Below are 17,273 nucleotides of genomic sequence, written 5' to 3' on the forward strand. Positions count from 1 at the left end.
TAAAATGTCAATGCATATTTAGGGTGCTAAACTTGATTTCAGATACACATTGTACCATGTATTATAGGTAGGGAATTTTCCACAGGGGCCAATCAACACCCAAACATATTTAACATTACACAATATGATGTGATGCTGTGGCAGTCGCAAACACGCCTCATGCTGTACTCAGGATCCATAAAGGACCTCCTTAATGATACCACATGCGCTGGCAGTAGCCCGAATGCCCAACTAAAGCAACAAAAACAAAGCAACATTTGTGTTTTTTCCTAATGCTGATCTTCATGTCAAAAAGGGATGTTTTACTGTTCTACAAACAAAAGCTACATATTTCAATTGTGACTGTCCTCCCTCCAAGCGTCACATCTTGCATTAGCTCTACCAGAGGTACAGTAGCACATGTGCATATGTTGGGAAGGTCCTTTTGGAACAGTGAGGGCAGAGACCTCCTTTGTTTTAATGTTGAGGTTCAAAATGGCCAAGATAAGTGAATATACTGTAACTAACACACTGAAAGAAGAGCAAAGCAGTATCAGTAAAAAAAGACACGATTACTGACAGTTTAACATTATTACTTTGAAATTCACGAGCAGCTCTTCCAAGACTAATGACACTGATGATGAAGGATAAGCATACCAGCAGCTAGTGAAATTAATGAGTGAACATTTCCGTCCAAGGCAATTTCAGACCATACAGATATAGTAGTCTGATTTACCCTAAAATAAGCAGTCAGAAGTCAATGGCTAAATACATAGCTTAGTTTAGCAATCAGTAGAAGCTAGAGTGAAATATCATATGAGATGGGGGAAGACTGAGAGGTCAGCTTGTCTACGCCTCTTAGTGACATTTATTATCTGAAAGAGAGTAGATGCTCGAGAGGGCCTTTCAAGATTGCCATGGCAACAGAAATCGTTACACAGCGTGCACAGGAGTTACAAGCAAGACTGAATGTCCAAGGTTGACCCCTCTAAAACCACCCCATACTCTAGATCATCACTTAACTTTCTGCCCCTGGCTCTCACATGTTCATGTCTGCATAGAGCATAAGGCACTGCATGCCAGTCCAATGGGGCTTCTGTTATTGGGAAAGGCTTTCCCGTAACCACAAAAGATAGAGAGGAGTGTGCAACCAACCAGAGCCAGACAAGCAATGAAAAGGAAATAGTTCTGCTCATGGTAGGGAATGGCAAATAGAGCCTGCTCACTCCCTCACTACCTCTGCATAGCAAACAGAAGGAAGTAGAAGGAAGTCAGCTGTTTAGGCCATACCATAGTGCATTTGAAATAGGCAGCCCACTTTCATCAGTGACCCAATAAATTAATCTTAAAGAGAAAATCCAGTCTAACAACAACTTATTTCTGGATGATAACGAGTGTTTTTTTTTTTTTTGGGGGGGGGGGGTTATTTGGTGGCAAAACAACACATATCAGTGCATTTTTCAGTAAGACCAGACCAGAATAGGCATTTAGAACTGAATAGACCCCTTCATGGTCCACGTCACAGAAAAGGTGTGCGCATGTCGGGGGTCAGAAAGCTTTCCATCCCATTGAATTGTGTGAATTGACTGAAACGTCAAGGAAACATCAAGAAAAATGCTTACTTGTACTACTTTTTTGCATATATACATGCTGGGCTTGTCAACCGGATAGCGGCATATGTCGGGCTAATGAATCTCTGGCCACTTGCTAACGTCGTCTACCCATTCTGTTATCAGCAAAGAATCAGGCAGACAATCGCCATTAGCTAAGAGTCATTTATTAAGGTACTATTCGCGGCCGTTGGGTAACAATGACAGTGAATTCATGACAGCCTTGACAGCTTAAAATGCCGGTCTATTAGCTGCGCCATTTTTCTGACCCACACACACACCCAACCTAGGCCCTGGATGTTTACAAACATTGAAGGGGTCTATAGCATATAGCATAACCATTGGTGGGCAACTTCGCTACATCAAAGTAAATCATACTTTTAAGCCATTAACTAGGTTCAAAAATCATTACACATCTATGCTATATACAGGGTATTTAAAAATACTGTTTGTGCATTCACCTTGTTGGCAGTTTATTTGATATCACACAGGGGCCTAACAAAAGTGGGTACCATTGATTTTGCAGCTGCTTTTGTCCAAAGTAACTTAAGGCACAGACAAGGCATTGAACTTTTATCAATATGTGTTCAGTTGGGTTCAGAGGGTACTTCAGGACAAAAGGCCATAGGGTGAAGGGGTTCCAGCTGTCTTGAGATGCACTCTTTCCATTTCAGCCTATGGGCACTGTCAGCCTCTTCAACTTAATCCTGTTTACTCCTTCAAAAGTTTCTTTGATGCTTCTGACTTATTGAAGGCCAACAACTCAACGGCATTTCCCTGATAAACATTGTCTCAAGGAATCACTGTCAGGTATCTACTCAACCACAAATAAGATGGTGGTGAGAGATCCTTAGTCATAATCACATCACATAAAAACAGAGAGTATATTTGTTTCGATGTTCATATCAATATCATTCTTGATAGTTCCCCATTTGATTGAAAAACCATGTTTCACTGAGGAAGCCCTGACAAGGCAATTGTTACTACAGTTTGTGGATCAAATTAAACCAGTCAGCTTGCAGAGCTGAACACCAGGAGCCAAAGTGACTGGTTTGATCAAATCGACTAGGTTTTTAACCGACAACACCCTATAAAAGCACTTGGGACAATCAGTGTAAATGCTTCTAGCAGATTTTCCATTCCAATCTGACAGAGTCTGAATTTAGACTTTTTTCTATGTGTAGCATGAAAAAAGCAAAAGGATTGACGTCTGTGAGGTAGGATGAGATGATGAACCTGTGTGGGGGTAAATATATTTCCCCCATATCTTTTTACAGGCAACTCTAAGTGATAGCCTGTTGAACGTTTGTGCACATTAAGAATAACCCCAATGAAAACCAGCAGAAGCTCAGCACAAACCTCCACTGCTCTCCTCTTTGGGCATGACATGTGTAGTGAGATAGGAGACGATACAGAGGAGATGATACAGAGGATACTGACTTATTTTCAGTTAGTTTGTTGTAGTATTAGGGCAATTCCATGGAAAATTAAATTTTTTGTAACATCCATAACGCCAATAAAACGTGATGGTATGGTATGATGTGAATGATTACATGAAATTTGAGAATTTGCTATTTTTGGCTGAAGAATGTAAATGAGAAAAAATGCTTTACCAATACTATATAGGCCATCATACTGTAGAAAATGAGGCCTGTTGGATTAGGCCACATAATAAAGTAGAATAGATAGTAATTTAAAATTAGTGGTAGTTCTCTGTCGTTTCTCTATTGTTGGCATCTCCATGTTCTGGTCTATATGTTTTTCATCCATGATATGATCAATGAACCTTTGAAGTCAAAAGATGACTAATCAGGCCCAAAGCTGAAGATGGATGTCATTACACATATATGCAACAGAAGTTTATTTTTCAAGAGGACATAAATACCCAGGTGGTCACAAGATGGCGGTGGGTTTATTTAGATATTTAAATTCTTGCCTAATCTGTGGCTCCACTTTCTTCAGAGAAAGAAGAATGTTTGGTATGGACACCAAGATAAAAGAAAATAGTTGCCTCAATGTTCCGTTGATTTGAATGTAAATTCTTTTGATTCCTCACCTCATGAATGGCATTGAATCAATTTATCTCCTTTAAAAACCTCTTAGAATGGCTAAAAAAGACTTAAGCTTTCAATTTGTCATCTGTATGTGCCAATATACGATACAATAATGTCAAAACACTGGCAGCATCACAAGGGAGTAGAGGTTAGTAGCACCACCTGCTGGTATGTGGTAAACCTTGTTTGAAATGTCACTACAAGAGACGTGGAAAGACTTTGCGAAATCTCACTACCATTGTGAGGCAGGCAAATCATGACAGCTAATGTTATCAAATACCAGTGGTAGGATCCTTGATCAACAAGATCACTTTGAAAAATGGCCCAAAATAGTATTAACTATGTTATAATATATGGCCAGTTCCACAATAAACCATCCTTCATTTCTTGATTTTCATAGAAGAGAAAAATAAACGTGGTCGTGGATCCTTTAATTTTCAAAAATTCACTAGTGTTTCCCAGTGTATGTGTGTATTTATCATCCATGTATACAATATGAAATGATAATTAGCATTGTCTGATTCTTGACACAATGGTACCAAATCTTCTCAGCCTGTGATGAAACCAGTCTTACAGAGAGGCTACCCCGGGCATGTAACTGAAGCGCTGCGTTTGCGTTGCGTCTGCTGCAACAATTAATTTCCACTATGATCAATGGAACTGGCTACACCAGTACATTAAAAAAAATAGACCAGTCTTTTAAAATTGTTTTTATGCATCGCAAATGGAACGCTTCAGTTACATTGCAGTGTGGCCTCCCTGTTCGGCCTTTTTGATGAAACCACAGACTGAATGATTTGTGACTGACCTGCACCTGATCTTACCTCTCTTTATCAGTTGTGTAGAAGGTGAGTTTAGTAAAAGAAACACTACCATATAAGGTCTCCAAATAATGCCCCATAATAACAAACAGATCAAGGCCCTGGTTGACCAAAGCACGATTGAGATCTGAGGGGTTCTTACAGAGCTTGTGGCTCTTTCTAATCTATCCTTGCCACTTTTTCATTCCATTGACCCCCCCGGAAGGATTTAATAAGAAACAGCCTGGGTCCAAACTCTGGGTCTCTTGGATGTGGGAAATTGCTGCAGTTGAGGTCACCTTTTAAACAGCGATAATCTTCTCGAGGGCAGTCTACTCCTTTTGAAGCAAACCTTGCCTTGTCTTGCCATGTTTGTGTCACTCAGCGGTGGGCCATTAACGACTGAAACTATTTGCCAGTGCAGTGTAGAGCCAGGAGCACCACTAGACCCTGCAAGTCAAGTTAAAGGCTTAGCCCCTCACCTCTCCGCTCTCCAGCCAGCTCCATCACTCTGGCCCGTTAAACTGTTCAGGAGCTGACTCATGCAGCAACCACTCATTAAAACCCAAAGGTTTAGCAACATTCCTACTAAATGACATTGCATTACTATGCTGGCTACAAATGATGAGAAAAATAAGACTAAATGCACTGTTTATCACTGAATACACAAAATGTATGTAACACTTTTGTCTTTATTTACTATAAACAATTTGACATATTTAAGCGTTTGAACGTACATTTAAATAGACCATATATGCATTCACATGTATTTTCATAATCACCATCACATTTCATGCTGATGACGGTAACCTACAAAATGAGGCACCCAATTATAAGGGCAAAAACATTATACACATTCATTTACAGATAAATAATAACAAATCCAACTATGTAAACAAAATTTCAATGGATTTCAAAATCCATAACTATGCTGAACCCTGATTGCACCATTTGACAGAAATATCAGTAGGCTGCTTTCCAATTCATATTCAAAAAAATGAAGACTTTTACTGCCACTGCTACATCTGTGGAAAACACCCTGTTGGTTATACATCTGTTTGGTTTGCATTAGGTGCAGATGTGTGTTATCCTAAAAACACTGATTACAACTTTACTGTATTTTAACTGGAAAGCCCATATCCATGCCTCATGTAAACGTCTGAAAACGTACATTAGCGATTTGCTGCTTGTCTTGTTAAGGGCTGCCATTACATTATTATTCTGTATGTCCAAGAGAAAAGGGCAAATCCCAAGATATCAGAAGATTCTGGAAAGGTTCTGTGTTTGTTAACAAGTCAATTCAATTGAGTGTTGTCTGTAGTCTGGGTTGTTTCAAACTCTATAAAACCATATTTAAAGTAAAGATTTGTACACTCCTATGAAGGAGATATTCTCATACCCTGCTTCACAGTACAATACGCCTGCCAATCAGTCACATTACAAGAAGGCAAATTATAACTACATATCAAAATGGATGCTTTTGTAAATAAACTTTCATCTGATACAAATTAGTGAAAGATTTATCTGTGTTTTCGTCATACAGACATCTAACATCTATTGACTGGAATTCAGCTCTAGTCTGTCGGAGTAGATTTGGAAGGGTACCAGGGCAGATGTGTCTCTATGTCGAGCTAACTTGGCATGGGTTCCCCTTTACTTTAAACCCTTTAATCCCTCATGTTTTGGAACGTCCTCAAGATTAGAACAGAAGCCCAACACACTGCCCCAAAGTCACAGAAGTCATATCTCTGTTCTTCTGAAGCTTGCTTAAAGTTGTGTGTTTTGTGGCTCTGGCATGACAACAAGCACAACACTGTAAATAAACCATCTGAATGTCCCCACTGCTGACACATGTCTGCGTCATTCATTTCTAAATGTCGTGTTGTGTTCATGACCGCGCTGGTGAGCCATGGGTTTGATTTGAGGCCTTTGGCATTAACTGCCCTCCTGGCTCAAGTCACAGTACTCATTGTATTGTGAAGAGTCAGAACTTTTGTCTGCACTCTTTGAAATGCTTTAGTAGTTGTCACCATTGAAAAAGTGGTCTGAGCTATAAATTCCTCCCCCCATACCAGACTTAAAGAAATGTGATTTCAAGAAACATACTCTTCAGCTGTTCCTCAAATAACTTCTCCAGGTTTGCTGCTGCAACCTTAACATTTGAGTCTGTCTGAATAAGGGAAATGATGATCAATATACAGCAATCCATGTATAACAATTTCACATTACTTTCCATGTGTTTATGTGTATTTGTAAATATTGAGTCTATTAGTGAGGTGATTTACATTGTGTTGCGCTTGTCTCAGTAACACATTACTGCTAAAAGCTAGTGAGACGATCTCCCAGAATAGCCAGACTTACCTCATAAAAGTTGAAAGAGTTTCTGAAGACGATTCTCACATCAGAGACAAACTCAGCTGGCTTGCAGTAGCATGGACTTTGCTGTGACTCGAGCTTGCTTTTCACCACGGAGAGCTGCACTGGAGTCTTATCTGTGTCACAGTGTTGGTGTTCAAACTACAACACAAAAAAATATTGATTGAACTCAGTTTCCAGGAAAGAGTATACTTAGCCATGGATGACTATTTGATTTAAGATCAAGTGAATAGAACAATATTATGAATTGCTCCTAGGGTTAGCTCCGCTAGCGCATCAGGGTCCGGTTCGCCCTGTCGGGACTTATTTTCCCAATAATGACTGGCGTTCTATACATTATCCCTTACTTAGCACAACACAAACTACAGTATGTTCCATTCAACCAGGAAGGACTCACTGTGAGGGGCAATGACCTCCTGAATTCTGCACTTAATTCACTGCAATATATCTGTAGTAGAAGCCTCTGACATTTCTGCATGGGGAAAAAGAAACATGAGACACTTAAGATGTGCACATACTGTATCTCTAGCTTTCTATAACTTAGTTTAATAAAAAGGCTCATTCTCTGCAGTCTGAAAGTGTAAGTATGGAGATGGAGTGTACATTCTGACCAACACTGACCCTTCTATCCACAGGCTCCATCATGGCAGTGGTCTCAGTCTCCTTTGTGGTCTCCGTAAGAATTTCACTGTCGTACGCCATCTCAGGTTTGTAGATGTCTCGACAAAGTGAGCAAAACCATTGACCACTGGAGAGGAACATGTAATACAAAGAGGGTTGAAGGATTCGACACAAATATTACTTTCTGGGAGGTTAAGAGGTCAGAAATTATTTTTGAGAGGAAGCCACAGACTTAATGTAAGTTAATAAACCAAGGGCTAATGATTTAGTGTCTGTGCAATTATGTAACAAAAAATTCAACTCATTAAAAGACTGTAAATTAAAATTTGAATATGCATCTGATGGGACATGTTTTCAGTACACTGGCAGCCAAAAGCCATTGAGTTGAAGAACTGTTCTGAAATGTTTTGACCACAAAAAATATGAAGTGATTCCTGGATAGCCATAAATAAAAGTAAGAACATTGTGCTGCAGGGTGTTATGGTTTAACAAACCAACTAAAAACAACTGCTATATGTGCCCAAGGGCTTGCCTTTCGTTTATCAGGAGGTACCCTTAACATAATGGGACAATAAACAGTTCCTGAATACTTTTGTATTACTAGGGTAACACATCATAATACAACTCAGGCTAAAAAGGCAACCTAAAGAGCCACTTTTCCAAATCCAATCATATCAATTTAAAGGCGCACTATGCAGGTTTAGGTATTTTTGGCGAGTGTAGAGCTCCCTCTAGAGTCGCAATGTATTTATATGTTACTCTGCTATTGTAAATAGCAAACTTCTCGCAACTTATTCCCCTGTGCACAATGCAGACACTTTTTTTGTGGAGGTGAAGGATTAACAAAAGGCAAAAACTATCTCCAAAAAGCTATATCTACTGACTCGCTACGTCTATGCCAGTGGTTCTCAAAGTGGGGTCCGCGACCCATAGCCAAGGGGTCCGCAAAATAATTTGCTTGAAATTATAAAGTTGATTTTTATCTTTTTAAAAATTAATATCTACAGATGATGCCCCTTTTCACCCATAAAACTTAGATGATTAGGAACCATTCCTACTACTGCTTAGCCTGGCTTATTTATTAGCCAGCTAGCTGATGAATATGTATAAATGTTTGAATCAGTCCATGTTGTCAAGTGATACAAAATCCAAAACTGACAAAAGACGAAGTTGCACATCTGCCAAAAAAACATGGGATAGTGGACCTGTCCACAACTTCAGAGAATACAAATGACATGCTTAATTGTTATGGTTATGAGGGGGTCCTCGGAATATTTTCTCCCCCAAAAAGGGGTCCTTGGAACCAAAAATATTGAGAACCCCTGGTCTAGCTGTATAGCTATGTTGAACGATTCGCCTCTTACAAGTTTGTTTACCATCAAATTGGCTTTGTAAAGGTGAAAAGTTGCATAGTATGCCTACAAAATACATAGAATTTTCCTACAAAAGACACCTTAAAAACTAAAGCAAAAAACTGCTGCAGCGTAAGCTTACATAGAACAGCTGCATTCCCAGATAGCAATTTGAAAAACAAGCAAAAGGTTACGCAATTGTCCCAGACTGGACACTGAGATTTAGTTCCCAGTGACGTAAACCTCCACAAGTCCCAAAGGAGTAACCCAACGAAGTTCTTACCGAGGGGCTTTGAGGAGCACGGGGATGTGACAGGAGCTGTGGTACACTTTAGAGCACTTGTCACAACACAACAGCTCTCCCCCTGTCTGGCACACACGGCACCAGTCCTCTGTTCCTCTGTCCTCTGTTGATCCTGGTGTCTGCACAGCCTCATGCTTCCCTGAAGGGGCCGGTGGGGTGCTGGCTCTCTGGCCGTGACCTTTGGACTGGGCCTCAGCGCTCTGGAGAGGGCTTTGCGTGGAGTCATTAGAGGAAGCATCAGAGGAAGGCAGTGGTCCTGAGCTGGACTCTGTGGCCTGGGTTTGCTCTGCATCAGCGTGTCGAGAGGACTGACCTTCAGGACCCTGCTGAGAGGTCAAAGTCTGTTTTTCTGAGTTCTGTAAGGAAACACTGGACTGGTCAGTCATACCCTGTTGTGGAACCTGTGAGGTTTCCGCTTTAGTCCCGTGCTGAACAACTAGTGGCCAGTCCGGCGCTCTGTGTTGTGAAACCACAGTTTGGACCCCCGTGTTGTGGTGAGAACCGTCTCTGTGCACATCTTGTGGAGTCTGGCCTTGATCCCCTGTGCTGTCGGGAAGACTGGGTCTCAGGGTGCGCTGCATCTTAATGGGCACATGTCATATGGGCACAACTGTTTCATTATTAGCACTAAAATCATGACACAGAAAAACCATCAAACACCAGCTTTCATTGACTGAGAATGAAATACTAAGTGCGAAGTAATGGTTCGTGCTATCACATGTAAGCTTGCTTTGCTATTTCATTGTCTTACATATCTCATGTTGTCCAGCTCTTCAGGCTCATCTTTAATGACGATGATGGGGCCCGGAGATGACCGCCTGCGGCGTTTCGCTACTGAGCTGCATGGCCCCACAGACACCCTGAGGGTAGAATGTAGAAAATGTATCAAAATGAACGAGGGTTATGGAATTGCGATATATCAATATCAATAGGCCATGAGCTTAGCATAGCACGTTTATATACAGTAGAAGCCAACATAACTACAACAAATGCAAAGGAGTTGAAAGATTGTACTTAGTTTCTCTATCAGGCTGTGCATGAGGAGATTTGCAATGATGTTGATAGCTTGGTGGAGCTGAAAAGGGGAGAACATCTTTTGAACACGAGACTACCACAAAAAACTACACATAAATAAATAAACATATTAACACCATCATCCATCAATGAAATCTCTTACCACCACTTCCTGGAATGAAGGTTGTTTGTGGAAGGGTGGGTCTTGGCAAGGGTGAGGAGAAACCCATGTCATTCCTCTGAAGAAGACATCAAGACAAGAGCATATCAGGGTCAACAAACTCACAAAAACCCATGAATAAGTCAAAGGTTGGACTGGTGCGTGTTGTATAATGGATTTATTATTATACTTTTTTTCAGTTTACAGCCGTGCAAGGATTTACATGGCCATATGCAGCATTACCTACATGCATACATTTTGTGGTGATATGTGTGTCTGTGTTAAGTCTACATGGCCATATGCAGCATTACCTACATGCATACATTTTGTGGGGATATGTGTGTGTGTGTTAAGTCTACATGGCCATTCACCTGGTGTAGGGGGAATGGAGAGCTCAGTTGGTCATGGCTAGCCAGAGGTGGACAGTGGGAGTACAGGAGTGTGTTCCGAGTCTGGATAACGTCCATGTGTCTGGGTGAACAGCCAGGGCTCATCACAACTCCCCTTAAATTCTGGAGGATTCAGAATGAAGTGTGCAAATTTAGTAGTACAATAAGTCTTACTTAATGTATTATGTGAGACAAGAACTATTTAACATTGAGCTGTCCAAATAAAGTATGATTTGGAGTTCTCGAAAATTGAATAGAGCTTGACTAGATCTTTCACAATCTCCAAGGACAAAGAAAGGCAACAGTGCATATGAGCCTATTTTCATTTATCTTGTCATCTGTTGAGTCTGGCTGTGGGTGGGGGACTTGGCTATGAGGCTACTTCAGGGAAAGATTATGCACTCTGGTTACATTTCGCAAGCTTCTCTCAGTCTGGGGACAAAACAAAAGCATTAGTGAAAGACAGCACGTAGTAGAAGTAGATATACCTTATTCACTCATACCATAGAGATACTCTTCTAGGTAAAAATGATAATGTGGTTTGGTAAGGCTTTATATTTACAAAATGACCAAACACACATCTCACGCAGACCAACCAACCCACTAACAGTGACTGATTTCTCATTAATGGGAAGATGATGCAATGTATTTGGGAACTTGTTCATTTCCTAAAACCAAACACTTGAGTATAATTGCTTTGTGCCCATGAAAATAAGCATTGCTTATTAAACAAGATCGCTTTTATTGAACTATTTTTTAAGAGCTAAAAGAAGTGAGCAGAAAGCTAGACTAAACAAATTATACCCCAGACATCAGCTCACATTCAGTGTTTTTTCCCAACACATGTAACCAGCTGGTCCTCCACTGATTTATAGTCAAGAGATCTGTCTTTGTTTTTGTAAGGGCTGACTTATGATTCTAACAGATCTTGACACGTCAGAGCTTAGAGTGCCTAAGACATGACAGCTGTCATCCCCATTTGGGAGAACCTCATCTACTGCCAGAACCTGTTGGAACCTCATGTCACTCAAAGACCTGGTCCCATCGGAGACCCTCAGACGCAAGTCTCCATTTTGCTGACATTCAGATGCAACACAATGAAGTGAAAAGATTAGAGGTTATAAAGCATTCTATGATCTGACATCAGAGGCATCACAATGGGTTCAGTTTGGGGTGGGGTGCTGATGGGCCTAGAGTAGACAAAATCATTTCTCTCAGCAAATAAGTCAACCAAACAGAACTTGGTGCAGTATCTGATAATCCTTCAGTTTACTCTGGAAGTCCGTCCACAGCACTTCCTCTGTCATCAGCCCAGCTCAATACCTCAGATAATGATAATGAACAGCAGCACTCACCTGATTTGGCGATCCAGGGCTTGTCATAGCACTGCTGGGGCGAAACTGGTGGTGCTGGGGGGGCATAAACCCCCGGCCCTGATGAGCCAAGGGATGGAAGCCCTGCGGTCCCTCCAAGCCTCTCTGGGGGCGGGTGGACGGCGGCCGAGGGAGGGGCACGCTCTGGCACCACGCCCAGTGGGGAGGGGGAGCTGCTGGTGGCGGCTGCTGTGGTGCAAGCCTCTCCACCTGCATCTGAAGCTGAGCCAGCGTGCTGTGCCACGACTGGGGCTGCTGGGAGGGCCCCGGGGGCAGGCTGGCGGGAGAGCTCTGCCCGGGGTGGGTCGTGGGGCAGAGGCCCTGGAAGCCATTCAGCTGAAGACCTGGGATGTTTTCCACCACTAAAGAGCCTGCAGCAAAAATAAAGAAATGTATGCATGCTGCAGGCAAAAGCTGCTCCATTTAAATGAGTGGGGGAAGAGATATTTTCGAGAAAGCCACACTGTAATGTATAGACTCCTGCACCATCGGTGCAGTAGAGTCACCCACTGATTATCCTTACCTTCCTTATGCTTACCAAGACTGCTTTATTTGTGCTTATGTTTTCATTACATTTTACACTAGTACTACACATTCTGCACAATTCAAATGCATTTGTCCCTTTAGAACACGTCACACAGAATGTCTAGCAGTTTCAATCACTTTGGTTACGGAGCTGTTACGCAGTCTGTTTTGGACCAGATTGTACACCATTCTTCCATGTGTTCGTGTCATCACCTCACCGAGTTCAACATTGGAGGCCCAGTATCCTGACTTGCCCTGGAAGTGGACAATGCTCTGTGGCACAAATGTCGTGCTGCATTTGGTCCTTAGCAGGTTCCTAATCTGGAAAAGAATCTAAAACAGGCAATCATAAATAACGGCGAAAGTTCACACACATTCTTGGGCTGTTTGTCCAGCACCCAGTCCTTTCAGGGAGGCCCCAACTCACCAGGCGTTTGCACTGGAGGAGAGCAGTGCCACCATTGCTTCCAGTGGCCCATTTAGTAAAGGTGATCACATGGTCCAAGTGCCTGGATAAGGAACTAACATCCTGCTGTTGTTTTTTAAGACTGTTACGGTGATCTTTAGTAAGACTCTGTAAAGTAGACACACACACACACACACACACACACACACACGCACACACACATATTAGAAATACTTTAAAAGGACCACAGATAATCCATATTAAATAGACACTAATAAGAAAAAAACTACTTGTAAAATCTTAAACATGCAATCATACCTCCAGCTGGTTTAACAGCATTTTCCCTTTTTTATTAATCTCTAAAATCAAACTGCACATTGAACTTTTGATCTCATTGTGAACTGTTGTGTAGTTTTCATCAGCCTGAGCAAGCCTGAGAAACAGAAATAGTGCATGGACAGTCACTTGACAAGTAGCCTACACTTCTAGATGGCTTTTCTTTAAGAGTGCCTTGTGACCAATGAAATGATGTCATATGTGAAAGTTCCTTTTTTTTAGGGGTGAAGTTACCCATTATTTATTAAGTTGGAAACTTCCTCAATGCATTTTCTTTTCTCTTGTAGCTGAAAAACCATATCCTCCATGTTCCTTCTGTAGTTTCTATAGGCGTCTTCTAAAAACTGATAACTAATAAAAATGTACAAAAAAGAGTACATCAACAACAGTCACAAGGTTCAGTGTCACAGCAAAGTAGCATGAGACGGACTGTTAAGTATGAGTATTAAATGGTAAATAGTAAATGGACTGCATTTGTATATAGCGCTTCTTTTTCCAACTCCTCCGAGCACAGCACTGCAGCACACACTGGCTAGTTATAGCACATTAGATACAAATTAGAAAATTCTTCATTGAAATATGTAAATTGAACATGGACTGTCATTTTCTATTTAACCTGAATCAGTTTTATAGCAGACGTAGTTAAATACATGTATTTACCAAACACCCATTATAAAGGCTGGTGATACAAACAATTGCTACAATTGCTTGAGCCAGATCCTCTAATTTTGGTCAATCAGTACCATTCAGGGGAATAAGTCTCATACTGATTTTTGACAAGGTATACCACCACAGAATTAGAAAATATGTGATAGCATTGCATTTGGGGTTTCTCTTTGTGTCTTATCAGCTGGTTTATGTCCATTGCATGTCTATGGAAGAATATCTTACAGGTAAATGGGCTAAAATAATTAACTCATAGATATCCCCAAAAAACTTCCACAGCTGATTATCTACATTAAGTCAATATTTTTTTGTATTGCAACTTTTATGAAATGTTATGTATAAGTAAATGAGCCATTATCTAATGATAATTTGCATACATTTTAACTACAGAAACCGTGGACACTGGATAAAATCAGGTTCAAAATTATTTTAGTTTTTCATTTTGGACATATCAGAGTGAAATGTTATTACAGTGGATGTTTTGAATTTGGATATTTTGAATATATAAAAATACTGCCAATAACCATTAAAGAAAATCTATTATCGCCATATTCACAACTCTGAACCAGAAATCTTCTCTTCAATTGTACTTACAAACACTAGAGTTTCCAGATACTCCTATACACTGTAGTATTTTATAGAGGAGGCTGTTCATATATTATTTGTGACCTATAGTATGGAAAGTAAACAGGTTATAGAATATACATAACATGGGTTTTCAGCAAATGAAGACATTCTCAAAAAATACAGCATTCCAGGAATTTCAGGAATAACATTTCACTCAAATATGTCACCAAAATTATTTTGAACCTGACTTTATCCAATGTTAGGATTTCTGTGCTTGAAATGTATGCACATTATTGCATGTTTCATTAGATAATGGCTCATACTCATATGTGTTCATAATATTTAATATTAATAAAAAAAATATTGAAATGTAAATAAAAAGCTTTACATAACAATAATGCAGAGCAGCGGAAGTTAAGGTTTTTAGCCTCTTCACCTGTAATATATCCCCTCAGAAGCGTATAATAGCCTCTTCACCTGTAATATATCCCCTCATAAGCGTATAATAGACATAAACAGGGTGATAACATACAAAAAGCCAAAACCAATGCAATGCTATCACTTATTTTCTAACTCTAGGGTGGAATACTTTACCAAAAATCACTGAGACTTATTCTCCTCAGATGGTACCGGCCGACCCCCTGGCTCATGGACTAACAGTAATAACAATAACCCTAGACAAACAGTAATAATAGCCCTAGACAAACAGTAATAATAGCCCTAGACAAACAGTAATAATAAAAAGCAACGCTGTACTTGTGGTCTTTGTGCTTCAGCAGCTGGCAGTCTCTGCACGTTGGACGATCACATGTCTCACAAAACAATTTGAGGGGCTCTTGTTTATGAACATCACAGAACACTGGCTTTGGTGTGGAAACCCCCCGTTTTTCTGCGGAACAAGATGGATGAGATTACTATTCAGTCACGTGAAAGCTGATACAAACTCAAAACCAGAGTCCAGTGGCCTCGAATTTAGAATGAATTCAACAACAGCAAAGAACAATTAACCATTAACAATGGTTGTCTGAGTAGAACCCCTTACGTGATAGCTCCTCCTGCTGTCGGATGTGATGGTCCTTGGTGAACTTCACCCTCTGGTGGGCATCAATGCAGGTGACACACAGAAACTCCACACACTCCTCGCAGAAGCCAGAGGCCACCGTGTTGTCATCACAACTTAGACACAGCTGTGGAGGAGACAGATAATCTAATCAGATGGGTGATGAACTGTTTTTATTTCTCTCTCCTGAACACAATTTGGCACTTTTTCCATGTAGTTCACCATTAGACTTAGACACCATTAGACTTAGATTAGTACACCATTATACTAGCATTTTTCTAAAACTTTTTTATTTCCTAGTACACCATTATACTAGCATTTTTCTAAACATTTTCTATTTCCTTTTCCTAATTTGTCAGTTCAACTAATAGCTACATTTCTCAATCTCATCCATGATCCTGAAGTATAAATCATGAACAATGTTATTGTTTTACTTGTGAACATCTCGCACCTGAGAAGGCTTATCCACCGTGGAACTGGGCATCTCTACACAGTCCCTCACAAAGAAGTTCTCCATCACATCCACATCCATGCACTCTTGTCGACACACTGGACAGCGGATCACATTCACTAGAAAGGAACAGAAATATTGATTCCCCATTGCAGGTAAGCACGTAGACTACAAACACAATCCCTCAAAATGACTGAAATATAAAATAGGATGAAAGTACGTCATGAGGGCCAGGGGAGGTCTGTTGTTCAGCCTCCATGCAATGACTGCTTTTCAACAGAATTGTACCTTTTAATAGGCGTTGTGGTTATAAACATATAGTTTGAGCTTAAGCTCATCTGTCTAGGTTCCCCTGATCTCATATATGTTCACCTGAAGAAGGCCTAAACCTAACAACTTGGTATTTCCAGAATAATAAACCAAATGACTGAATTTCAGAATATAAATGAAGTTAAGCCTATAAAACCATTTTCTGAAATAGATCTGAAGTCCATGTTGTGTTGGCCATTCAACCAAGCTGAGGCTTCTGAAATGTGAGCCTATGCACTTACCAAGTAACTTTAATTAAAGTTTCAAAAAGTAAATTTCATTGTTGGACGAATAATTGGGTAACGCAGAGTAGCCTACTACCTTAGAACCGCAGGTTGCTGCAAAGTATCCATGCTGGTATGAACACAACACAGTGTCAGGTTTATTTGTAAACAAGCTCACGTGGTTTGGACCCTTCGTTGGCTGGAGAAGCTCCTCGTTGATCGGAGGTCACCAAACTCCGCCAGGGCAGCGGCACACATGCCTTGCATAATGAATGCAGACATGGCAACAGCATAGCCTCGCGGTTGTGAAAAGTCTGCTTGCATTCTGCACAGATTTCTAGATAGCTCAAGGTGCATAGCAACTTGCCAGTTTCCTTTCTGACTGATACGCCCTCCGCCTCATTCTCCATTAAGGCAACATCCACAGTTTCCTTTCTCTCGAAGCTTTCGTGCATTGCTCACAAAGAATAGCGATCACTGGCTGATCCAAAGAGAGTAAACGATGAATTTACTGTCCATTCCAGGGAGAGCATTTGCAGGCTGTTACTTGGACCATCATGGACCATCCCAGACATGCAGCATCTGAATATTTTAAGGGTAGTATAGATTAGCATCATGCAATTTCTTCAGCTGTCCTCCTCGATGCTGATAGCCTATGTCCTCATGTTCTTCAGCGGTCTATGGTAGCCTATCCTAC

General features: G+C 40.7%; 1 protein-coding gene across 4 annotated transcripts; it reads right to left on the reverse strand.

Annotated features, from left to right (window-relative positions):
• Positions 1-5,094: 5,094 nt before the first annotated feature.
• On the reverse strand, positions 5,095-17,261 carry LOC143108085 (transcription intermediary factor 1-alpha-like). 4 transcript variants are annotated; one of them, XM_076271536.1, is made up of 18 exons: positions 16,755-17,259; positions 16,044-16,162; positions 15,575-15,719; positions 15,289-15,421; positions 13,534-13,650; positions 13,282-13,396; positions 12,985-13,131; positions 12,776-12,890; positions 12,015-12,403; positions 10,642-10,782; positions 10,274-10,349; positions 10,111-10,171; positions 9,848-9,956; positions 9,076-9,677; positions 7,441-7,567; positions 7,217-7,291; positions 6,805-6,960; positions 5,095-6,613 (listed from the first exon to the last, which is right to left on the reverse strand). In XM_076271536.1, the coding sequence occupies exons 1-18, from the start codon at positions 17,029-17,031 to the stop codon at positions 6,521-6,523; spliced, it is 2,997 nt and encodes a 998-aa protein (XP_076127651.1). In that variant the 5' UTR covers positions 17,032-17,259; the 3' UTR covers positions 5,095-6,520. The 4 variants fall into 4 exon arrangements, with proteins under 4 accessions (XP_076127651.1, XP_076127653.1, XP_076127652.1 ...); XM_076271538.1 differs by having other exon boundaries at positions 16,674-16,790; XM_076271537.1 differs by lacking the exon at positions 13,534-13,650 and having other exon boundaries at positions 16,755-17,261.
• Between the last annotated feature and the right edge of the window lie 12 nt (positions 17,262-17,273).

Source organism: Alosa pseudoharengus, unplaced genomic scaffold, assembly GCF_046254945.1.
Source record: "Alosa pseudoharengus isolate Yale_2024_CS ecotype anadromous, Long Island Sound unplaced genomic scaffold, YU_APseudo_1.1 YU_APseudo_1.1_scf_10, whole genome shotgun sequence".
Lineage (NCBI taxonomy): Eukaryota > Metazoa > Chordata > Actinopteri > Clupeiformes > Clupeidae > Alosa > Alosa pseudoharengus.